The following is a 26,368-nucleotide window of genomic DNA, read 5'->3' as shown; positions in this document are numbered from 1 at the left end:
AGACTCACTGCTGCAAAAACTGCCTTCATGGTAAAACAAATAGAGCCTAACCCCAGGATTTAGCAGTTGATCGTGCACAGCTGAGACTCTAACTACAGACATGTGTTTGGCCTGCCGTACTGCTCGATTTTGGCAGGCTACCAGTGGCCCAGTAAGTTCTGTGCTTTACAACATTGTGAAACAACTACATGGGGCTCTTAAAGTGACACTGTCAAAAATCAGAATTCTAAATCTTCAAAAAGTATTAATATAGAAAGAAACACATAATGAGCTCTTAAAGCCACACTCACCATCACCACCTTCATCCTTCAGCAATACCACTATATCTTTTGTGATGTCATTTGTTTTTAAATCCATTTGATTGATAATAGTAAATGAAATATACATCTATAAAACTGAGGTTCTTTTTCAGTAATGAGCCTTAATATTCACATTGGCTTCTTTGTGTACATAAGGAGCTAAGAGCGGGTAAATATCTATAAAAACCTTTTGCTAAACCCAGAAAATCTGACAGTGAGAGCCGAGTTCTATGTTACATTGTTTTCTGCCCTGGGCCTAAGGAATTCAATGGGGTATCTTCACGTAATCCATTGTCTGTCTTTGAGTAGGAGTACAAATATACTTTCAAAAGACAAGCTGATTGTGAATAATTATGTCTTCTTAGAAAAGCACTGAAGTAGTTGGTATTCTTAAGGAAGAAAAGGACTGGGAAGTGACGCCAGGAATCCTCATCAGTCATTCATTAGGACAAATCCGTGGTGTCTCCATCCAGTTTGAGCTGTGCATATTTTAAATTTTTTCTCTAGCTTTTTTTTTTTTTTTAATCTCGAGTTGTCACCAAATTGTGTGTCGTTTTTTCCCTTTTGCTACATAGAGACACGATGCATTTAGGTGTGAAAAATAATTCACTTCATAATTCTCAAGTGAAATTTAAGAGTAATCAAAGGGAGTGTATGTACCAAGAAAGTTAATCCTGAGTCATTTTATTTCCTCCAAATGTCTTGTATGGGAGAGGAAGGCAGTGTGTGGCTCTGTAGTTTTCAATAATTAAATAGGCTTCCAAAGAAAATGCTTGAAATCTAATCCACAGACCACTGGAAGCTTTCACATTTCTCTGGGAAGGAGAGCCTTCAAAGCCTGTGCATTATTGATCTATTAATGATGATACTGATTAAAAAATAAAACCTCATTCATCAGCTGAGACACACTGAGGTCTATTAGCTGAGAAAACGATGGATGTGGTGGTGCATGCTGTGAGTGATAGTTCTTGCAAAGCTTGCTCTTGGTTCATTACTCAAAACTTGCCTTTTATAGGTTTTTAATTTTTTATTTCATGCTATTAACTATAGATGGATGGAGCAAAATAATTTTAAGCCACTTTATATAATCATCCTTTTCTAAATCTAGGGAATAACTTGATGGGATATTTTAACAACAAAAAAGAAAAATATTCAAGTTTTAAAACATTTCACTTCTAAGTATTATCATCAGTATCGCTACCATTGACTCACTTGAAAATGATTGGCCTGTATTATTTAAGGTTTCAGATATTTGCTAATTTAATAATTTTCATATTTATGTAATGTTTTTAGATTTATTAAAACCTTTATGATTTTTTATTCTTCTAGGACAGACAGAATCATAAACCATGATTCATACTTTTCCTATAGGATTACTCAAAGTGTTTTCCAGGAAAAAAGACTCACTTTTTTTTTTTTTCTGTTTGTTTGTCTATTTGTGGTACTGAGATAGGGCTCAGAGCCCTTGTGCATGCTAAGATGTGCTACACTGAGAGCTACATCCCCAGCCCAAGACTTACATTTTTAAATTAGTACAGTTAGTCCTTGGGAGCTCAGAGTTAGAATTAAAACAAACCTGGACCTAGAGCCAAGTCCACCCCTTACTAATAGCATGACCCTGGATAAGTCCTTTCTCTATGTGCTCAGTCTCTTTTGTAAAAGAAGAATAAGGTTATTGTGTAGAGTATTTAATATAAAGTGCTTAGTACACTTTACAACATTTATTGCTTAATACTTAGAACTTTTATTACCACAGTGTCTAATAAATATTAAACATCTTGCTATTTTTATTTTTACTAATATATATATATATATATATCGTATCAGACTTTTATTTCATAATAAAGCATGCAACATGACAATACAGAACAGCACAAGCCACATAGTTGCTTGAACCTCAACCATTTGCTCATTCTACTAGTTCACCCTTGGTGATCTCAGTCAGCTCCTATGGTCCCAGGACAACCTAACTGGTAGTGACTCAGATCTTTACCTCCATCCCTGTCCTCTCTGTGCCTTAACCTCATCTGGCCAGATTTCTGCTGGACACTTCCATTTGACGGTCTACAAATCCCCAAATGTCAGCCCACTGTCTGTCCCTCTCCTGCCCAGTAGTTCTCTTCCATTCATGAATATCTATGTTTTTTTTTCTGCAGTTCCGTGTAAATGTTCCCTTTGTTCTTCTCCCAAGTAGCAGAAGATCAGCAAAAGAAAAGAACCTATACTTAAAAAATAAAACCTAAAAAAGGACCTATAGTTAAAAGACAGAATCAGGGAGAGAAAGAGGAATCGGGTTCTTTCCCTTCCCCCTCATTTCCACTCCAACTCTGGCCAAGAACTAATTCTGCCAACACTTATAGCAGCCTAAATCTATCTATGTTGAAAAAGGTGTTCTCTGATATTATCTGTTGCCCCCTGCTTAATCACTAGATAAAAATCAAACACTTCATGTCACTTTTATTCAAGAGCAGATAGAGTAGCAGGCTCTGTTACAGCCTGGAGTCTCCATCCACCATTCCCAAGAAGTCAGCTTTCTCTACAATGTGAATCTGCACTACAAAAGTATTATATATCATATACTTATAAGGCCTTGCCTATAAGTCTGAATCACTGCATTATGATATAATGACCCGAGCTCACCCATTTTTGCTGCAATATGACCTTCCTCTGCCAGCTATATGTTCAAGCTGTTTCAGAATCAATCATCATTTTGCAAACAAACCAGCTGAATGGTTCAGCTCTCCCAAACCTCTTCTCCACCCAGAATGTAAGAAAGAGCAGACAGCAGCCATTGACACATATAAGCTTGAAATTAGAGTAGATCATGTGAGTGCTATGAAAATTCAGCCCTGTTATTTAAAACAAGTCAAGAAGCCCAAATGTCTAAGAAGCAACTCCTACTTCAAGTGACAGAACTCTGTGAAAGGCTTTTAGCTTTCAAGTTGCTGGAATGCAGTATAATTTAATGTTCTTGTACATTATTATCTGCAAATGTCATTTCTGCTTAGAGAATGCAACTTCTCTTACAGTGCCCTGATTTCATGTCACAGAAAGAATACCAATTTTGTCTAAAGGAAATGGAGTTGTCTCAACCGTTTGACCTCATACTTCTCCCCAAATATTATTCAAGACAGAATAACTAACATACAAATCTTGGATATATTGTATTTTTATTTTGTGTTTAAAATTACAGTCAAGCAGCTATTTCTTGTTTAAAAAAAAAACTACCTCAAATTATCAGATGAAATGTTTACCTCATCTATAGAATTAATTAAAATTATGTAAATTTCATGCAATATTGACTTTGAATTATTTGTCTACTTTTATATGGTATACTCATGCTTGCTACCATAAAAATGTGTAAGTTAAAAACTCAGTATCTTAAAATAAGGGACAGATGATATAAAAGACTATCAAATCCACTCTACTGATTCCATTGAATTTACTAATTTTGTTTTCTGTTTCTGCAGGTCATAGAGCTGAATATATGACTACAAGGTAGGAAGATATTTTATTATAATTGATAATGTATCTCACTTCCTTTTCTATTTAACAAGAATCAAATACTTGGGGTTCTCACCAGATTAGATACACTCTAGAATATCTGAGGGTTTCCCAGTGGAATTTTAAATCTTCTTTAATAAGCAGAACCAGTATCAAAGACCTCAGCTGAACAGGTTTGGTTTATCTAATCCAAACACATTAAGTTTTAAAAAATATATGACAAGACTTTTGATTTGATAATTTAGTTAACATATAATATGATATGTATATCTACCGCAGTAGTAAGTAGAAAGTATTAGTTACAGCCAGACTGGGTGGTACATGCCTATAATCCCAGCTACTTGGAAGGCAGAGGCAGGAGGAAAGTTTGAGGCCAGCCTGGGCAGCTTAGTGACACCCTGTCTCAAAATAAAAATTTAAAAGGACTGTGGATGTAGCTCAGTGGTAGAGCACTTTCCTAGCATGTGCAAAGCTCTGAGTTCAATACGTACTACTATAAAAAAGAAAAACAAACAAACAAAGGAAAAAGAAAGGGAGAAAGGGAACAAAAAGAAAAAATTACTTCCTTTGTGTCTCTACTTTGTCTTATGTCAGATAAAAAGTAGAACTATATTGAACACTTAGGATTTTAGCTTTCTGCTAAACCCTTTTTGGTTTACTTTAAAAATTGAAATTTTGGCTGGGCATGGTGGTGCCTGTAATCCCATGGCTGGGGGTGGCTGAGGTAGGAGGAACACAAGTTCAAAGCCAGCCTCAGTAATCTAGTGAGACCCTAAGCAACTTAGCGAGACCCCATCTCAAAATATAAAACATTTTTTTAAAAGGGCTGGGGATGTTGCTCGGTGGTTAAGTGTTCCTGGGTTCAATCCCTGTTTTTGTTTTTTGGTTTTTGTTTTTAAGTTGAACTTCTAACACCTACAACCCATTGCTTTTTTTCCCTTTACCTTTCATAGAAGAATTTTGAAGTTACTACTAGGAAAGAAAAGCCATTTTGGAAGCTGATCCTGATTTGGACTGGAGAACACTTGTCCCTGCTTTTATGTTTCTATGGCACCATTTGTACAGTAGTCAGAATTTATTCTAGTTGACTAGCAAGACTTTGAACTTTTGAAGGCTGTTCTGTTTGAAGTAAGAGGTTTTTAGAACATTGGTGTATCTGGCAATTTGGTTTTCAAGGTTCTATACTGTTAGACAATTGATTCAGAAGGAAGTTCCTCTTACTTCCTGATGAATTAACTGGAAAGATAAAGCTACTCACTTTTCTAAACTTATAAAAAAAAAAAACTGCTGAGGTTTTTCTTTGGTCAGTGACAAAGAGGAATATTGCTTCTGCTAGTAGTATGCAGCTTATGGAGATAATTTTTACATATAATATCTCTTTACACCATCATTTTTTTCCTGCTGTTTCTAGGTTATGACTCATATAAGACAACTAAAAATATTTAAAGTCTTCCAATATAGTATTTTGCAATCAAAACTGTAATTGCCAAATAATCTGACAATACTTCCTCTCATGTGGACAAACCCATTCAGGAAATCAAACTGCCAGGAAGTAGAAGTTGTGCGATAGGCACAGAGCCAAAATGAGTCAGGCAGCTGGGAGCTGAATAGCCTTGACTCTGTTCACCTGATATGGGCAGAGTGGAACCAGAACTGTGGGCACCCTATTCTGCACCTCTGCCATGAAATTGACTTTGATAGGTATTCAGGCAGTTAATTTTAATCCAAGTCCCTCTCACAACTTTAGTTTCTTCACGTTTATCTCATACTTTAGAACCTTTAGGACAGACAATCTGCAGGTCTTTAGTAGAAATATCAAGACATCCCTGTTAGCTCCAGCTACGATTGCCTTGTGTCTTCCAATCATTCAGAAACAAATATCCAATGCCACGGGAGGCTTTGTCTCCAGCTACAGAATTTGGTAATCTTACTAATCAGTGACCAAATTCTGATCCCTTTAGCTTCGACAGGTACTCCAGATATCACCAAACGTACAGCTCTGTTGAATCTTGTAAAAATTATGTTTTCCAGTTTCTGTATGTCGTGCTTTGATATCTTGGGTCCTTGCCAAGTCTGGAGGGACTGCCTCTCCCAGTTAGTCAGGTCTTTACCAGCCAATACAGAGCCCACATTAGAGTCCACCTCCTTCTTCAGATTCTCACCCTGGACTACTGTTTCCCCTTGCCTCGGGGCCAGGAATAGACCAGGGATAGTCAGGGTACCACAGAGCCCATGGAAATTATTCAAATCCACCTCTCTGAAACCTGTTGGTCCTGTTTCTCCCCTTCCTTCCCTGGGCAAATCACAACAATGGTTCTTACCCACATTTCCCCCTTGCTCCCTCTGCCTCCCAACCCATGCTGCTGCATCCATGGGTGCCTCTTCCCAACCCCAGACAGAGCAGCAGACTGTGGGCCCTCCTCTGGGAACTGGAAGTCACAAACCACGTTTTCAATGGCAGTCATCTCTTGATCTGTTGACTTCACCATACCTACATTTTAAAACATTTACAAAGTAGTGAAAATGTGGGTGAAATAAAATAAATATGGTTAAACTCCTTGGTGGTTAGTTGTTTTGCTTTTTCATATCTACCAGATTTCTTACCCCATGAGTGGCACTTAATTTAGAGTATAAGAGATTTCAAAATTTTTCAGCTGTGGTAGATCATGACTTGCTGCTTGATCGAGGTTTCCATATTCATTTTTACATGTTTGAGAAGGCTCCTCTTGGGCTGTGAGACACCGTGACACCTCTGGTTCTGCTGCATTAGTCCTCTGAGCCCACCTGCGGGGAGAGTCTTAGAATTTAGCTATGAAAGGCTGTTTCTCAGCAGGTTCATTCCTCTGCATCTCTTGATTGCTGTGATAGTATTTTTTGAAGCCATTTGGGCTTCAACATAAATTTTGGGGATTTGGTTTCTAAACAAGACTTTCTGAATTTTAACAAAATGAATTAAAAAGATGATTCTTCCTAGACAATTTAGTGGAGAGTTTTGCATTATTTCCCACTGTGTTGTGCATTGTCCTCGATGTTTAAGAGGTTTAAATTGGAATATCTGGAAAGAGGTGACGGGGCTCTTGTTCCATGTATTCCTTTTCTGTGCAGATTTAGAAGTTGAGTCAGGTAATCCTGTCCCTCTTTCCTTTAAAGGGAGAAGGCAGAAAAAGAGTGCCTCCCTCCAATTACAGTGCAGGGTTTCTAAATACAGTACCCGTGCCCTGCATGTGCATATGTCAGATAGAGTGGCTTACCCACCAAAGCAGGCAGACAGACAGATGGAAAGAGTACGGAACAGCATAAATGAGTGCATCCTCATGATCTACAAATATTTAGGTGATAAGACAATTTGTTCTACAGGAATAATTATTCATCTGAGCCTGTGTCCCCAGTCAGAACCAGCAAACTCTTATTTTTTTTTTCCTCATTTGTGACCCATTAATAGTTAACATAAAATCCCATTAATACTTAAGGGGTACTGAACAGATGTGATATTACTTACATTGAAAAATTATATTGTAGCTAAAAATTTTATATTTAATTTCTCATTTGGGGATGTATGAGAACCCTAATTTTTACCACTGATTGTGTCTTACTGTGTGACTTGTAAACCAAATAATAAGAACCCTACTTTATAACATTGGCCCAAATAGTTCATATTCCATTTGGTAATGCTTATCATTTTTAAACAAACTAGCAAACAAATGCCAGCTACGACTATAAGGAAACATAATCTAAAGGAATAGCTTATACGTTTTTTGATACATAAGTAAAAGTAAATAAATGGGAAGGGGTGGGACTGTTTTTCCTGTGGGTGGGGGTGGGGAAGGAACCCAAGATCCCATGTTTTGTAATTCTGATGTGACCTACGGGTGTTTCATTTATTGTTTGATTTCTGCCATGCTCAGTAATTATATTCCCTTCCCTTAGGCCTCCAAATGTTCCCCCTAAGCCCCAGAAACACAGGAAGTCCAGACCCCGCTCACAGTATAATGCTAAGTTGTTTAATGGGGATTTGGAAACATTCGTCAAGGTACCGCACCAGCCATCTGGGTGGCTGATCTCCACGCTTCTCACTATAATGGTCTCAGCCTCTCATAAAAGGGGGGCAGGTCATTATGTCCGAGTCTATCCTGGGGCTCTCTGCTTTCCCAGAAAATCAATATAATATTTCCTGAAGTCAGAGAGGAAAGAATATTTGGGTTGGATACCTTCAAAAGAGGAAATAAATGTGGGTGTTGTCATGTGAGCAAAAGAGAAAGCTCTTTTCTTTATTTAAAAAAAAAAAAGAGCCATAAATTGTAAAAAAAGGAAACAAGAAACCTGACAAGATGTTTTATTTTTTCTCATGCAAATGAGATGGCACAAAATATACTTTTAAAATCCATTTGTTAGACTCGCCCTGAAGCACAGTGAGAGTTTTGACTTCTGATGACTTGAGGAATAAATTATATTGGATCAATTGTAAGACCCTGTGGTCTGTGTCTTGTATCTCTGCTGCGATTACTCTCTGTCTTCTTTTTCATCTGTGTTTCTGATAATGCTTCTAGCCGAGGACGAAGGAACTCACACGCGAGGCACCAGGTATAGTGCTAGAGGGAAGTGAGGGCTCCGCCTCTCCCGCTGCTGGTCTCATTTCCAAGTCCTACTCCTGCTTGGCTTTAATTCGAGTGTTTTAAGGGCTTTCAAAGAAAAAAATGTTTGCAGTTGGAAATTCGACAGGTTTATAAATAAGATTTACTTAAGAAGGAACACCAGTATAAGAGGAATAGTCTCCTCTGGTAAAAGGAGATAAATGCTTGATTTTTACATTTATGTGTTTGGAAGATGTATCAAATTGAGGTCAAGGGCTTTTATTAGGGAAAGTGAATGTTAAATACCAAAATGCATTTAATAAAGATTATGGATCCTAATGTAAATCATACACACACAAAAGGAGCTTTTTCCTTCATAGCTCACATTTTATATCATGTGCCGCTGCTATGCTTTTGAAGACTAAATCTGTGTCATGTTATAGACATTTACTTTCTTTAAAAATATATCTTGTCTACTGAATATATGCGCTAATGAATAAAAAGTATGTGCATGCACCATGTCTATGGACACACAGATACATCATACATGGAAAGGGAGAGGGATTTGAAACCTCTAGCAGCTTTGAAAATGAGCCCTAACCCTGAAATTAAGTGAAAAGCCACTGAGCAACATAAATAGCAATCACAAATCCATTGCCTTGAGCTTTAAACCCAGAAGAGCCTTATTGGCTCTAATTTAATGTAAAATTATTGTCAAATTTGATTATCTAGTTTCCCAGCCCATGGCATATAAGCAGCGGCAAATTAGATGGAGAGAGGGAAACAATAAAATGAAAGTAGCGAGATATGCAGCTGATGGCCTGGCAGGGAAAGAGAATACGGGAAAGCTCAAGGAAGCAGCTATAGGATTCTGCCATATTTGCTGAGGCTCTATAAGAATGGATGCTTAAGATGATAGGAAAGCACGTCATATTTTAAAAGATTTTCCATTAAGAATTGCTAAAACAAGCCAAACTAAGGTACTAAAGAAGGAGCAAAGCAGTTGTGGGAATTTACCTCTGTGAGCTCTCCACCATCTGGGATGATGGATTGAGGAAACTTCGGCAGTGACTATAACATGGAGAAGGGTGCAGAGGTCTCTCTCTGCACATCTGAAAAGTGCTTGTCCAGTTGAGATCTCCTCAGTACTGCTGTGAGGCTGCAAGAGCAAAGTCATTTTTTTTCCTGTAGGGAAACTGAGACACAAAGAGATTTGTTTGAATGGCAGCTGGAATGCAGCCCACTGATGGTTTCACTTCTTAGAAAATATTTCATGTCACCCATGAAATTAAATTCAAACACGCTCATTACTTTTTGACTACAAAATTCCTTTAATCTGAATGAAATTCCAATCACCCGAGTGACTGTAAAGGTAAAAATATGTTTAGATAATACATAAACATTTCATTTAGAAATTTCTTACTGCAAACATTTTTCTTTTAATAATCTTTTATTCCTTGTTTTTCTTTTTGTTTTGATACTAAGTTCTACAGAGGTGTAAACTAATATTCTCCTTCCATCACTTATGTTTAAATATTTATTGCTCTTTTATATCATATAGTTACATGAAATGTTCATATGACAGTTATTCCCACTAAAACATGTTTGTGTTTTAAAGAAAAATCCCTGAGGGTATTGAGTAAAGTTTAATGTAATTACAATGCTGTTCTTAAGCCAACTAGTTCACATGAAGATGTGCTTTTATTCTTAAGGCTCTTCTTTAAGGAATTAATAAAATGTATGCTCCTAAAACAAATTAACTAATCAGAGAAACTTAATGCAGGCTCCAGAAGTAATTGAACCATTAACTGGTTTATACACTGATTAGATTGTCTTAAAACTTAAAATGAAACTATTCCTTAAGAAGTGCATTACCCGTTCCAGAAATTGTAAAGAGCTTAAATTGCTGATCTGTATTATTCCCAATCTTTGCCCCCACTGCTTAATTGGAAAGGTTCGTGGATTCTGAATTGTTCTAATGTATCAAGAACAAGTTCTTCTTGTGTTTCAGAATAAAATTTCTCATGAATTAGGCCTTATGTCAGCTAATCATTTTTTAATCCCATGTTTCCTTTAAAGTTCTAATTCCTGAAAGATCAGAGTCTTAAAAGTACATGAAGAATAATTCCATACTCAGTAACTCGATTTAACTCTGAGTGCATAGCATTGATACATTTTTAACTATGGCCGCGACAGCTCCTTCATCTCATTTGTCACCCTCTGTGTGTTTTAAAGTGTATTCAGAATTCACACATGTTCAGTTGAGGGCAGTGAGTGACTATTTTACAAGACTTGAAGAAATAGGACAAAAAAAAAAAAATCTTCCTTCCTAAGAAAATGAGATCTAATGAGATGGGCATTTGTGTCATCTTTTTCCTTAATCCTTAAAACATGAAAAATAGGAAGGGTCTAAAAGGATGAGTAGGTTCTGATGCAAACTAAGTAAATACATGAGACATTTTTATTACCTGTGAAACAGTTCCTATAGCAGGCATCTGAAACCGTGGAAGCTATTTTTGTAACTCATCATGCAGGTGGCAAACTCTCTGGGATGTGGCAGAGAAATGGCTGGAAGTGACTCTTTAAGTTGCACTATTTGGTGACTAGTGCAACTTAATCACTTCTAAGGTGCTATGATTATGATGCATAGTGTTCCTTTAAAGCCCATCAAAGATTGACCACTTGTGCCGGGAACTCTTTCAAAAAATGAGTTCTTCGTTTTGGTTTGTAAGCCTAAGTAAAAGAGATGAGTTAGCTTTTGACATCTCTAGACATAGAAGGCTAAGTTGAAGCCAGTGTTGCTTTCTTGTGTTAAATGTATTTAATGTAGTTTGCTTCAGAACGGAAATATACCTTTGCTTAAATATAAATCCTTTCACTATTCATTGATTCATTCATTCATTCACTCATTTTGGTGTTGAAGGTTTTAGAGGGGGTGGATTTGAAAATCTTAAAGGATGGAAAAACTCTAATTACTGTTGAACCATGAGCTTTATTCTTATGTGTGATTTAGATCTCTCCTTTGAAGTTCACTGATTTCCATCTCTTTACCAGGACTCAGGACAGGTCATCCCCCTCATTGTGGAAAGCTGTATCCGGTTCATCAATCTCTATGGTAAGCCATAGTCTACACAATTCTTACCACCAGCAGTGTTTCGGTGAACATTTCTTTGTGCTTCACATTGAACTCTTGGGAAAAGGAGACCTACAGGATGTGATGGAGTGTCTCATTCTCTTTTGCCTTCTGTTGCCTTTAGGTCTTCAGCATCAAGGGATTTTCAGAGTGTCTGGCTCCCAGGTGGAAGTCAATGATATTAAAAACTCATTTGAGAGAGGTAATTGTGTGTCCATACCTATAAGCAAAACATGTTAAGAAGTTGTCATCTCCTGTCCTTCACTCTGTTATAACCTCAAAACCTTTACTTCACTGTGGATGCTGGGGTCAGAATCTATTCAGAATAGCTGAGGAACAGCCCAAGTCATGTGTTTGTTATTAAATGTAGAAAAGCATATGAGCTGTGCATTATGGTTTAGGACTAACAGTGATCCCCCGTGATGTGTGTCAAAGGAGGCACCTGAAAGGGTTCCAGAAGAAGCAGGGTGGTCCTGGCCTACACAGAAGGTGTGTGAGATGGCTCCTCCCAGCTGCCCCCTCTCTCCTTCCTTCCTCAAGAGCTCTTTCCTTCCTCTCATTACCATCCCTGACTCCTTCCTGTGACCCTTCTTGTTTCCTTACTTGTATTCATAATTGGCTGTCACATAAATTCCACGGAACTATCAATGAGAGCATGACGATTAGCAAAATCCTACATTTTCATGTCAGGAAGACCTAGAATCAAATCCGAGTCCCATGGGATTTGGGTCAAGTGACTCAGTTCTTACTTTGGCCTCAGTTTCCTCATCTGCAAAATTATAGGATTGTTGTGAGGATTAGACTTGATCTGTGAAAATGCCCAACTCGTTTCAAGATAGCTATTATTCATTAATGCCCTCCAATTAAAATGCATTTACTTCTGGGTACATCTTTACTTTCCTTCATCTGCTTAGAAGTCAAGGTGAAAACGCAGAAAGTTACCACAGTTCCCAATTTCCCTCCCTCTGCCTCATTTCGCCTGGCCTAGACCTGGTGTAGAACCATTTAAAATTTGAAGCCTTGTTGAAGAGTAGACTGGGGGCCCTGCTGTTTTGTTCTAGTTCAAATTCTCTGGCCAACATGATGCATAGGAGCAGAGGAACCTCCCCTCCCATACTGACCCTATTCAGAATGACAGGTTCAAACATAGTGAAGCATCGGGTTCCTGTGCCAGCCACAGCAGGCAGATGCTCTATTATTTTTCCTTGCAAATTCCCCTGGTATTAATTATTAGTTTGTAATTTGTTGGGCTGAAGTTTTTCTCACAGTGGGCCAAAAACAATAATAATAATAATAATAATTCTGGTGAATTTGTGTTCAATGATTTTTCAGCCCTACAAGCAGAAGAAAAAAAGGAACAACAAGTTCCTGAAAATAAACTCCCCCAAAAGACAAACAATATGTTAGAATCCCAAACCCACTTTGTGTGAACCTTAGAAAGAGTAGATTTGTGAAATCTAGACCTGTGATTTAAGGCTGCATGTTATGTTGAGCTTATTAAGGATTTTATCTGTTTAATTCTCAGAGAGGTGGGCCAGCCAGCCCAATTTCCTAATATTTTTAAATTGCTTACCATGATGAAAAATAAGATTTTGTATTTGTGATATGTTTTTAAAAGGTGAACTTTTCATAAAGTTCTTTGGTAGGTGTCATTAAGGGGACATTTTCAAATTCCTTCTCTTGGCTTCAGAATCTTCCAGTGTTCAAGGTGCCTTTCAAATGTACTATGAACACCATCATGCCACTTTGGGAGGCACCTGTTTATTTACTTGTAGGTGTTCGGAAGTTATATTTGATATTTGTGATAAATTTTGTTGACCTATATAGCTTAGCCAGGCAAAACTCTACTGGGTCTTTTTCCCAGTAGGATAAGTAACACAGAATGTATTTTTTGAATTCATGTCAAACTGAGATTACTGATTTTCACTTTAAAAGATGTTGGGTAAAATTATAAATCCCACAGTATTTTATTTTAAGATTTGGGTAACTTGTAAGGGAGTATTTGGTAGCTGAAGACTTTTTTTTTTTTTAAGCTTTATTTTAGTCCGCTATTTTTAGGTTAATCATGGGGTGGGATATCTAAACCAATTATTTTAATTTTAGTACCATATAATCTTTCATAAAGCATAATTAAAAGATATATATATATATAGCAATGTGTGTACATAGAAACATATTCTCTTTTTTTGTTTGTTTGTTTGCTTTTTAGGTGAAAATCCTCTGGCTGATGACCAGAGTAACCATGATATTAACTCAGTGGCTGGTGTTCTGAAGCTCTATTTCCGTGGGCTGGAAAACCCCCTCTTTCCTAAGGAAAGATTTAATGATCTGATTTCTTGTATCAGTAAGTGGACTCTTTTTTTCCTTAATATTTTCCCACCAGAATTATTACACGAACCAACTTCCTGGAAAAGGCAGTGGCCCTTCTCCAAGTCCTCCTCCATACCCCATAACCACCACACTTCTGAGGCCATTTGTTTTCTTTCTGGGTCCAGCGTGAGTCATCCTCCCAGCTGTGGCCTCACCCTTAGCTGAGCCGGCTTTGCACCCAACCTCTCAGGCTCTGTAGGACCAGGAGCTGACTGACCCCTTAGTCACGGTAATAAAGCAGAAAAGCAGGTGCCAGCTGCCTAAGGGAGGTTGTGGGCATGGACACTCACCTCTTTTGTTTGGGGGGATTTTTTTTTTTTTTTGCTTTTGGTTCTTGATTTTCTCAACCAATTTTAAAAACGGGGTAATTTACCCATCTTTGAACATTACTTTAAGAAATATGTTAAATGGGATAGAAGATTATTATTATGGTACAGGAACACCAGGTGGTAGTAATCTGTCAGTGGACAGGTGGGGATGTGGCTTAGTGGTAGAGTGCTTGCCTAACATGCATGAGGCTCTGGGACAATCCCCAGACAATAAAAAAATATAATAATAATAATAATAATAACAACAACAACAATAATTATAAATACTAGTAATCATCTGTCTTTGGCCTTCCCGAGTCATGGGCCAAGTGTTCTAGGGCTGTGTATGATATATTACAAAACCAATAATCATCAACAAAGTAAAGCATTGCTGTTTTCTTCAGTAGGGGCTTTGGACACTACACAAAGGAAGGTGAAAAAGGATGATACCAAGAGTTAGTTATTAACCACAGTCGGGTTCTGTGCATCTAAAATTGCAGAGCCCCTATAAGTCTGTGTTCCCAAGCAAGAGTCTAGAGCTGACTTTAACCACTTAAGACTTTCTTAAGAATCAAACTTTACCCTTGATAAAGAAACCTCCCCAAGCCCCACCCCACCCCCACCTTGGAATTAACCATTGACTTGACCTCAAAAATGCAAAAATATTTCTCTTCTCATCCCTCCTTTCCTACCTCCATCACCTTGGTTTCTCACTGGCACTATTATAGTCTCTTAAATGGACTCCCTACTTCTAGGTTTTTCCTTCCCTACCTATTCTCCATACTGTCAACAGATTCAAAAGATAAAATCAGGTTATTTGCTCTCTCCCCTTTCCAAAACCTGTTTCATTATTTCTTACATAAAAACCACCTTGGTGTGTCCAATTCAAATAAATGATTTCTTCTTCTTTCTGACCTTTCCCTCTATCTGAGCTTGCCCTACTGCTATGCAGTCATCTCCTGACTCCCTTACCCTATTTTTTTGCTATTGTTGAAATATGCAGAGAACATAACAAACTACACACACGCCCATTCCCACCACCATGCCTTTGCCTGGGTTAATTCCAGTGCTGTCCCCAGTAGCTGTGGACATCTGCTATGAAGGCTTTGCTGAATTGGCACTCCTCCCAGAATGCTATCCCCCCACCAAGTGGAATTCATCACTTTCTCCTCTACTAATATTCCACTGGGTACATACATCTGTAATTTTTCTTATTGCCCTACATTATAATTGCTTTAATCCTTCTGTCTCCTTCCACAAAATAGGGAGTTTAGAGAAGAGGTCAAGAATGCAGGCTCTGGACTCAAACAACCTAAGTTCAAAGCCTAGCTCTGCCACTTAATCACCAGCTGTATGACTATTGAGCAAGGTTCTTAAGCACCCAGCCTCCCAGATTTTTCAACTATTAAAGAGGCAGAACATTAGTCTGTACATCATAAGTTTGTGAGAATTGAACAAGTTAATATATGTCAAGCGCCAAGAAGAGTGTCTTGCACAGAGCATGCTCCATGACATGCCAGCACTTGGCTCCACAGGCCTGAGGTCTTAATGGGTTATTCATTTTCATAGCCCTAACACCTGGCATAATTTCAGGTGCATGAAATTTAATACATACTTGTTGAATGACTCTAAATGAAGAGTTATATTCTACCAAAAGTTCTTTTACTGGCATCTGTACCGAAAGTCCTGGCTGTAGCTAGGTATAAATTCCCCGGTCATAGTTCTCTCCCCGCAGTCAGATCTGTCTGAAACATAGAAGTATGCCTGTGAGTCCATTCCAAGTTCTTGCATAGCCTGAGTCATCACAGCAGACCTCTGACCCAGCTGGAAAGAACTGAAAAGGAGGTGTCTCACTTCTGGAATTCTCCTTTGGCCATGTCCAAAGATTCCCCTCACATCTTAGCCAGAAAAGTTAAGTCTGGAAAAATAATAAGTATTCTACAATGCTTAGTGGTTTTCGAGGTCTATGTCAATTTTAACATTAACATCTGCCAGTTGGATAAAAAGGATTGTGGGTTACCCATTTCATGGATGAGAAATATTATTTTGTGGTGGTTATTAATAACTGAGGCCATAGGATCACAGAGATCTGGGTTCCAATCCTAGCTTTACCAGCTTTGTAAACTTGGGCAAAGAGGAATACTTTATCTTATTAATTAGCTGTTTCTTCATCTACTAAATAGAGTCTGTATGAAGAATAAATGAAATAATGCATGTAAAGTATTCAACGTCATATGCCAGTCCATGTAGTAAGCCTCAATAAATGTTGCTAGCGAACATCATTATTACTTTTACAGCTACTTCTCCGTAAACTCAGTTCACATACGCCAATATCTGGGTAAGCCATTTACCACTCTAACTGTTTCGCTATACCTGTGGTGTTTTTTTGACATAATTACCTCAGATGCATTTAGAAAATGATGTTGATGTAACTCAGAAGTTGTATCGGTTCCAGCATGATTTTACCCATCACTAATATTAAATGTTTTCTAACAAAGTCAAACTTTCTCACAGTTAAAGTTGGGCTTAGCAAAGTGTGTAGACTGTTAGGAGAAGACAGAAGACACACACAGGCATCAATCTTTCATGCCAGCAGTGCCTGGTATGCTGCAAGTGCAAATGAAGAGGCTTCAAATTCATTTCCCTCTTGTGTTAAAACAGTAGATTACTGCAAATCAATGAATTCATGATATTTGGTTAATTTTGATGAAATGAGTAACCTCCAGGACCTACATCTTGAAGGAAGAAGCAGCAGCCCTGAGGTTTAAGGATGCAAAGGGTGCTAGGTGCACATTGCAGTTGAGATTTAACTGTTAGAATTTTTAATTAAATTGCTAACGTTCTAGTGCTCTAGAATCGAGTTTTTTTATTTTTTAATTTGTTCTAATTAGTTATACATTACAATAGAATGCATTTTGACACATATACACAAATGGAGCCCATCTTCTTCCTCTGGATGTACATGGTGCAGAGCCACACTGGTAATAATACATGTATATAGGGTAATAATATCCATCTCATTCCACCGTCCTTCCCATCCTCACACCTCCTCCCTGCCCTCACACCCCTCTGCACAATCCAAAGTTCCTTCATTCTTCCCTAGCACCCCCCACCAATATGGATCAGCATCTGCTTATCAGAGAAAACATTTGGCTTTGTTTTGGGGGGTTTGGCTTATTTTACTTAGCATGATATTCTTCAGATCCATCCACTTATCTGCAAATGCCATAATTTCATTCTTATTTAAGGCTGAATAATATTTCATTGTGTATATGTACCACATTTTCTTTATCCATTCATCTCTTGAAGGACATCTAGGTTAATTCCATAGTTTAGCTATTGTGGATTGAGCTTCTATGAGCATTGATGTGGTGATGTCACTGTGGTATGCTTATTTTAAGTCCTTTGGGTATACACCGAGGAGGGGGATATCTGGGTCAAATGATGGTTTCATTCCAAGTTTTTTGAGAAATCTCCATACTGCTTTCCAGAGTGGTTGCACCAATTTGCAGTCCCACCAGCAATGTATGAGTGTACCTTTTTTCCCCACATCCTCACCAATACTTATTGCTTGTATTCAAGATAATTAACATAAGGTTTGATAGGTGTCAAGCAGACTGCCCCAACCCTATTATTCCCTATTAATGATGTTGGTTTTAGTGTACAATTTATCATAATGGAAGATTTTTAAAAATATTTATTAGCAGTCTCTTTATATAATTCCTCCTTTATATAAACCCCTTTTCCTCCAACATCTTGCCTCTTAAAAAGAGGGGATTCCTGACTTTTATCTCCACACAAGCATTTGCTCTTACCAATGTGACAATGTATCTTACCACCATGATGATGTATCTGCATCATTTTCACTAAATTATTTGAAACTGACATATCACTCATCAATATCAGTAATATTATAAACTTTTGATGATTTGAACGGAGTTGATTAATCTCCTACAATAGGCAAAAACTTTCTGGAGATTCAAAGACTTGATTCTTGCATATAGGAAGCTTAACATCTATGGGGAAAGAAAAGATGTTTATCAATAAATGCAGTCGAGGTTGAATGTGATAGAAACACATCACATTCTAACATCAGATTTAAAATTTTAGGGGAGTGAGATCTCAGAATAATAGATTGTTTTTTACCCATGTCATCTTGTAGCATTGCCATAATTGGGTTTGATTTTCCCTATTAAGGTAATTTCATGTGACAGCTATTTTGTATAGAAAAATCTTCCCTTTACGTCTTTTCTAAGAGGTTACATAAGTCCTTGGAACACCCACTACTTTTGGCTTACCTATTTTTGGATTATTTGGGGAAAGAATTGAGGAGTGGCTGAGTTATTATCCTGCCATATTTGTGCCGCTAAATGAAGCTTACAAATGTATGTAGAAAGAGGGAATTTATCTTAACATTCTCTCTTTCTGTTTTAAATGTACACTGTTCATTTCCCAAAAGGTGCAAATTTCTTTTAAGAATGACTTATCTGGATAAAGATATGATCGAATCAAATGCAATATAAATTGGAAATGACAAACTTGGTAGTTTCTTAGTTTCTCACCCAAGAGTTGTTTTGTTTTATTTCTGGGTCTTTTTAAAACCATCCACTTTATGAATGGTTTTGAGAATGCTCCAGGTCATGCCCACAGAGTCTGGGCAGCTTCCAGCATGTCCATGTATCATGGCTCTGAGACTCCCTAAGGCATAAGTCCAAGTAATTACTCAAGTAAGTCATGGTTTTTTCCGGGCTTCTTTAGAGCTGTGAGCCCAAATGATACATTTGCACTTCATTTTGTATAATGTGCTATTATTTCAGTGACTACTTGGACCCGAGAAAACCTTTTTATAGAAGGAGATTTTTTTTTTTTTTTACCTATCATAGAACCAACATTTAGTCATTGTAGCGTACTTGAAATATACACAGAAGCACACAGGGCAAAGTACCATCCCCCATAAAGTCACTACCAAGGAGAACCAGAGGCATTGCATTTCCTTCTAGGTTTGTTTTATATTCATGTGCACACCACATTTTTGGAAACCAAAGTGGAACTGTACTATCCATACTATTTCTAACCCATTCTTCTATTTAATTGTTATTACAGAAAATTTCAGATGCCTATAGGAAGAGACAGAATAATATAATGAACTCCCACCTAATTAACAACCTATCTTTAACAGTTTTCATTTCCCAGTCAAATATTCTACCTTCATCTCTTCTGACATCCCATCTGTGTGTGTGTGTGTGTGTGTGTGTGTGTGTGTGTGTGTGTGTATCTCTGGAAAATGAGAGGTTCTTTTTTTTTTTCCTATTACATTTCTTATCAAAGAACAATATGTAGTCATTACAGAACACTTGAAAAATACACAGTGCACATAAAACAAAATATTGTACCTCATGATGCCACCATCCAAAGAAAAAACAATGGTGTGATATATTTTATCTACAATAAACAATATATTATATTGTATTTTAACATACAACATAACCACCATACCATTATTATACCCTAAAAAATTAATGGTTGCTTAAAGTCATCAAATAGGCAGTTGGTACTTTTTAAAAATAATTATTTTATTATGTGACTGATATGTGATCATCATAGAAAAATTATAATTCCTCTGCATGAAAATAATTTAAATATTTTAATTTCTTTCCAGGAGATTTTTCTTCTTTTCTTGGTGGTGCTGGTTTTCGAACTACAGGGCCTTACACACATACACACTAGGCAAGCTCTCTATCTGAGCTACATCCTCAGACCATTTTCTGATGTGTATCTGTACATGTGTGTATACTTTTAAAAGGAGCATCATTCAGATATAATTCTCATACCGTATAATTCATCCATTAAAGTGTATAATTTAACTTGGCATGGTGGCACATACCTGTAGTGCCATGAGAATCACAAGTTCAAAGCCAGCCTTGGCAACCTAATGAAACAACATCTCAAAATAAAAAAGGACTGGGGATGTGTCTCCGTGAAAGTGCCCTTGGGTTTAAAAAAAAAATACAATTCAAAGGTTTTAGTCTATTCATAGAATTATGCAACCATTACCATAATCAATTTTAGGACATTTTCATTATTCCAAAAGAAACCCCAATTATCAAACATTAGCAATCATTTTCCATTTACCTATAACCACCACCACCCCCAGCCTTAGGCAATCATTAATCTACTTTATGTCTCTGTAGATTTGCCTATTCTTGCCATTTCATGTAAATGGAATCATAGTCTGTAGTGTTTTATATCTAGCTTTCACTTAGCATAAAGTTTAGCATATATCAGTACTTCATGTTATAGCATGTGTCAGTAATTTATTGTTATTGCCAAATAATATTTTGCACACATACACCACTCCTACCTGCTTTTAATAAAAATTATATCATACTAGTTTACTACAAATGGATATGAAGCTTCTTTTAGAGTTGATGAAAACATTCCACAATTGTTGGAGGTAATGTACAATTCTGAGTATGATAAAGATCATTGAATTGTACTATTTAAATACGTAAGTTATTTGGTACATGGTTTATATCTCAATAAAGCTGTTGTAAATAAAGTTATGTCATAGTGGCTCTTTATAAAGCACTTTTTAAACTTAATATTAAAATTTTCTCATATCAATAAATATATTTGTCTAAATATAGTTTTGTGGTCATATAATGATATATTTTTTAATGTGATATCTCCTAGTTTTATACCTTCAGATTGTTCCCAATAATTTGGCAATTGTACAAAATACTATGGTGCACATCTTAGTGCATATATCTATTTTCCCACTTCTGACTGGTTCATGAAAAAAGACTTTGAGCTCTTCCTGATGCTGTAATGTATATTATTGCTATAAAAGCTTCATTGACATACATGATGATTTTCTCTCTGAATGCTAAGTTTCTGTTTGATATCTTATAATAATGTTCGTAGGTTTCTTTTATCCTTAGACATTTTTACTAGGCTGAATATCTGAATAGGTAAAGCTTCCTAGGCTAAGACTAACGTTCTTCAATAACCTCAATAGATATCCAGCAGAATAGGAAACGTTATTTATATATTTATTTCTCTAATGCGGTTTTTTAACTAATAGTGAAAGCAGTGGTTTAATTCACAGAAGTCAATTTGATATCAGTTAATGGTAGAGGTATCCAAGTAATTATTTCCCTTTTTCCCCCCTATGGATAGAATGCCTTTATTTTATTTGGTTATTTTTATATGGTGCTAAGGATTGAACCCAGTGCCTCACATTTGCTAGGCATGTTCTCTGCCACTAAGCTACAGCCCCAGCCCAGTTATTTTTATTTGCTCTTTTTGGATGTACACGACAGTAGAGTATATTTTGACATATTATACATAATGGAATATAACTTATTCTAATTAGGATCCCATTCTTGAAGAGGTACGTGATGGGAATTACATTAGTCATATATTTTGTATATGAACATAAGAAAGTGATATCCAATTCATTCTACTGTCTTTCCCATTCCCTTTCCCCCTCTCATCCTCCTATTCCCCCCTGTCCAATCAGGGGAACCTCCACTCCCCCCACCACCACCAATTGTGAGTCAGCATTGGCATATCAGAGAGAACATTCGGCCTTGGATTTCTGGAGATTGGCTTATTTCACTTAGCATGATAGCCTCCAGTTCCATCCATTAACCAAAAGGCCATTATTTCACTCTTATTTATGGATGAGTAATATTCCATTGTGTATATGTACCACATTTTCTTTACCCATTCATCTGTTGTAAGGCATCTAGGTTGGTTTCAGAGCTTAGTGCACGCGTGCGCGCGCGCACGCACACACACACACACACACACACACACACACATACACACATACACACTACTATATGCAATTGAATAACACATGGATGTTGTTACAGTGAATTTAAAAATCCCCCAGGACTGGTAAATTCACCTTTAATGCTGAGGTTGGTCTATGGAGCTTGAAAATACTTGTGTGCCCATTGTTAAATTATCTCTAAATGTGGCCACCAGGAATTATCTTTTCCTTTGTCTACATTCTTAAGGATAAATATGCATCTTGTCATTTATGATTTGTTTTCTGGCAAACGAACACTTTCACAAATAGTACCACAGAAGAACTTATATTTTGAGGGTAATGACCATTTGAATTTTTTGTAATTTTCTGTGGTGAATTTCACACGCACTTTCCTGGAGCTGCCACACCCCCACGCCATGAACTTGAGACTGATGTGAGAGCCTTGCACTGCTAAGAAAAGACCATAAATTAGCCTTGAGAGCTTTGAGCATGGGACCAAGATTGGATGAATGCCACTTTTACCAAATTACAAGAGATCTTGAATTGTGGAAACAAAGTCCAGTTTAAAATAAATCAAGTAAAATACAGATTTTCCTCACTGACACCTTTTTGGAAGGGAAGAAAAGATCCATCTTTATATCCAGCATGAAACTATGGGAGCCCATGAATTGCCCACAAGGAATGCACATTAATCAGAGTGTCAGTAGCAATCATAAATTTTGACCTGGTAACTGGACTCAGGAGAGTCAATGAGTCATTTGTACCAGAGCAGAGCTCCTGTACAGTGCTGGCCTCAAGCCAGCTGAGCAGAAGCCACAAGAAGCCTTGTCCTCTCACTGGACTGAGGCCTTTGGGGCAGATGGATTGGCTGCTCCTTCAGGCATGCCACCAACTCTGTTTTGCTTGGATATGTGTTTGCTCTAGTTATAGAGAATATATGCTTGTCTCACGTGACTTTAGGTCGTCTTTTTTTGGTGCCATTCTTTTCTACCCCTGTAACTTTTCACTCCTGTCTTTCATTTTTATCCCAGAGCCTCCCAATTCTCTTTTGCTGCACTGTAGCAAAGTATACTTGACTAAAAAAATTGACCACTTTGAAGTGTACAGTTCAGAGACATTAAGTAAATTCACATTATTGTGCAACCATTATCACTATTTCAGAATTTATGCTTCTTCTCAAACAGAAAGTGTACCCATTAAATACTAACTCCCTGTAGCCACCCCCGCTTCCTCCAGACCCGTAGACTGTCTGTCTTCCTTTCTGTCTCTGTGACTTTGCCCATAGTAGGTGCCTCATGTGAGTGCAATGACATCATCCTATTTGTGCCTTTGTGGCTGGCTCGTGGCACTTAGCAAGATGTCCTCAGGGTTCATCCATGTTGTAGCATGTGCACAATGACCTTTTTAAGGCTGAAAAAAAATATTCGTGTGTGTTCCATGTGTGGTATATCCATTTATTCATGAACATTTGGGTTGTTTCTACCTTTTGACTTTTATGAATAATACTGCTGTGAACTTGGTATAAAATTTGAAATTGCCTTTGAAGGGAAGAAGAACCAAGGCTAGAACTGAGAGTGAAAGCAAGAGCATCCTGAAGTGAGCGTCAAGCTCCCGGAGGTCATACCTGGGGCCCCGTCTGTCCTCCTGAGCCACTTCCCTTTATGGGACTTGACAGATATCAGGGGTCAATAATACAGAAGGAAGGATTCCATCTACATTCTTTCCTATCCTTTTCTACTGTAGGACTCCAAAACTAACAGCTCATTTGACAAAATACAACATCCATTCATGTTCAAAATACTAGAAAAACTAGGGATAGTAGGAACATATCTCAACATTGTAAAAGCTATCAATACTAAACCCATGGCCAAAATTATCTAAATGAAGAAAAATTGAAAGCATTCCCTCTAAAAACTGGAACAAGACAGGGATGCCTGCTTTTACTACTTCTTTTGAACATAGTCCTAAAAACTCTAGCCAGAGCAATTAGAAGAAAGAAATTGTTGAGCTACAAATAGGAAAAGAAGAATTCAAACTATCCCTATTTGCTGATGATATGATTCTATATTTAGAAGACCCAGAAAACTTCTTGACCTTATAAATGAATTCAGCAAAGTAGCAGGATATAAAATTAACACCCATAAATCAATTGCATTCCTATACATCAGTGATGAATACCTGAAAGAGAAATTAGGAAAACTATCCCATTCACCGTAGCCTCAAGGAAAATGAAATATTTGGGAACTTATCTAACAAAAGAGGTGAAAGACATCTACAAAGACAATGACAGAACTCTGAAGAATAAAATTGAAGAAGACCTTAGAAGCTGGAAAGATCTCCCATGTTCTTGGATAGGCAGAATTAAAGTTGTCAAAATGGTCATACTACCAAAAGCACTATACAGATTTAATGCAATTCCTATTAAGGTTCCAGTGACATTCTTCATAGTAATAGAAAAAAGCAAATCATGAAATCCATTTGGAAAAATAAGAGGTCCAGAATAGCCAAAGCAATCCTCAGCAAGAAAAGTGAAACAGGAGGCATCACAATACTGGACTTTAAATTATACTGCAGAGCTATAGTAACAAAAACAGCATGGTATTGGAACCAAAACAGACATGAAGACTGATGGTACAAAATAGAAGACACAGAGACAAACCCATAGTAGACAAAGTCACTGTAAACATACACTGGAGAAAAGATAGTCTCTTCAACAAATGGTACTTGGAAAAGTGGAAATCCATATGTAATAAAATGAAATTAGACATGTATCTCTCACCCTGCATAAAACTCAATTCTAAGTGGGTCAATAACCTAAGCATTAGACCAGAGACCCTGTGCATACTAGAAGAAAAAATAGGCCCAAAATCTTCATCATGTCGGGTTAGGAACCAAATTCCTCAACAAGACTCCTAAAGCTCACAAAGTAAAATCAAATGGGATAGAATCAAACTAAAAAGCTTCTTCAAAGTAAGCAATCAAGAACATGAACAAAGAACCTACAGAATGGGAGAAAATCTTTGCCATCTGAACTTCAGAAAAAGCATTAATCTCCAGGATATATAAAGAAAAATTCAACACCAATAATAATAATAATAACCCAATCAATAAATTGGCAAAAGAACTGAATAGACACTTCACCGAAAAATAATGGTCAACAAATATATGAAAAAATGTTCAACATCACTAGCAATTAGAGAAATGCAAATTAAAACTACACTGAGACTTCAAATCTCACTCTAGTCAGAATGGCAATCATCAAGAATACAGGTAACAATAAATGTTGGCAAGGATGCGAGGGAAAAGGGTACATTCATACGTTGCTGGTGGGACTGCAAATTGGTGCAACCACTCTGGAAGTGCAACCACCCTGAATCTATGGAGATTTCTTAGAAAACTTGGAATGGAACCACCATTTGACCAGTTATCCCACTCCTTGGCATATATCCAAAAGACTTAAAATCAGCACAGTATAGTGACACCACCACATCAATGTTCATAGGAGTTCAATTCACAATAGCTAAGCTGTGGTCAACCTGGGTGCCCTTCAATAGATGAATGGATAAAGAAAGTGTGGTACATATACACAATGAAATATTACTCAGCCTTAAATAAGAATGAAATTATGGCATTTGCAGATAAGTGGATGTATCTGGAGATATCATGCTAAGTAAAATAAGCCAACCCCCCCAAAAAAAAACAAAGGCCAAATGTTTTCTCTGATAAGCAGATGCTGATTCAAAATAGGTAGGGTGTTGGGAGGAGTGGAGACTCACTGGATTGGACAGTGGGGAATGGGGGTAAGGGAGGGAGGATGGGAATGGGAATGACAGTAGAATGAATTGGACATAACTTTCCTATGTTCACTTATGAGTACATGACCTGTGTAACTCCAGTGAATCTTCACATGATGTACAACCGCAAGATGGGAAGTTATACTCCATGTATGTATAATATGTCAAAATACATTCTACTGTCATGTATAACTTTAAAGAACAAATAATAAAATAAAGTAAAACCTAGCTGCTGAAATCCTGTCCCTGGTGACCTATACTTTAAAGTGAGGATTAGCTTGGAGAATCAGGAGATTTAACTATCAAAATACCCAAGAAGTGTTTTGGGAAAGAGTGTTTGGTATTGTTTTGTTTTTCATCCTCACATGTGCCTTTATATGTGGCCAGTAAAGAGGAGAAGGTTTTGCCAACAAAGGACCATTCATCTTTACAATTTATATTTATGATGAGACCATTCATCTTTACAATTTATATTTATGTGATTATATTAAGCTTTGTAACTGGTTTCAAGCATGAACATAAAATCACTAATGCAAACACAATTAACTAAAGAACAAGGAGCACAAGCTACTAAATGTCAATATTAATTGATACCAGTGTGCTAAATTA

General features: G+C 37.2%; 1 protein-coding gene across 2 annotated transcripts in view; it reads left to right on the top strand.

The window, feature by feature from the left end:
* Srgap1 (SLIT-ROBO Rho GTPase activating protein 1) overlaps window positions 1-26,368 on the top strand; it is a 273,907-nt gene that overhangs the window by 214,498 nt on the left and 33,041 nt on the right. The window contains exons 11-15 of one of the 2 annotated variants that reach the window (XM_026392966.2): window positions 3,770-3,797; window positions 8,351-8,384; window positions 11,429-11,489; window positions 11,632-11,709; window positions 13,717-13,851. In XM_026392966.2, coding sequence (XP_026248751.1) covers window positions 3,770-3,797; window positions 8,351-8,384; window positions 11,429-11,489; window positions 11,632-11,709; window positions 13,717-13,851 — 336 coding nt within the window. Of the gene's footprint in view, window positions 1-3,769; window positions 3,798-7,730; window positions 7,834-8,350; window positions 8,385-11,428; window positions 11,490-11,631; window positions 11,710-13,716; window positions 13,852-26,368 lie in introns of both variants that reach the window. The other variant, XM_026392965.2, reaches the window with a different exon arrangement.

This window comes from Urocitellus parryii, chromosome 5 (genome assembly GCF_045843805.1).
Source record: "Urocitellus parryii isolate mUroPar1 chromosome 5, mUroPar1.hap1, whole genome shotgun sequence".
NCBI lineage: Eukaryota > Metazoa > Chordata > Mammalia > Rodentia > Sciuridae > Urocitellus > Urocitellus parryii.
Note: the sequence above shows the minus strand (reverse complement) of the source record. Positions and strands in the feature narration are given on the sequence as shown.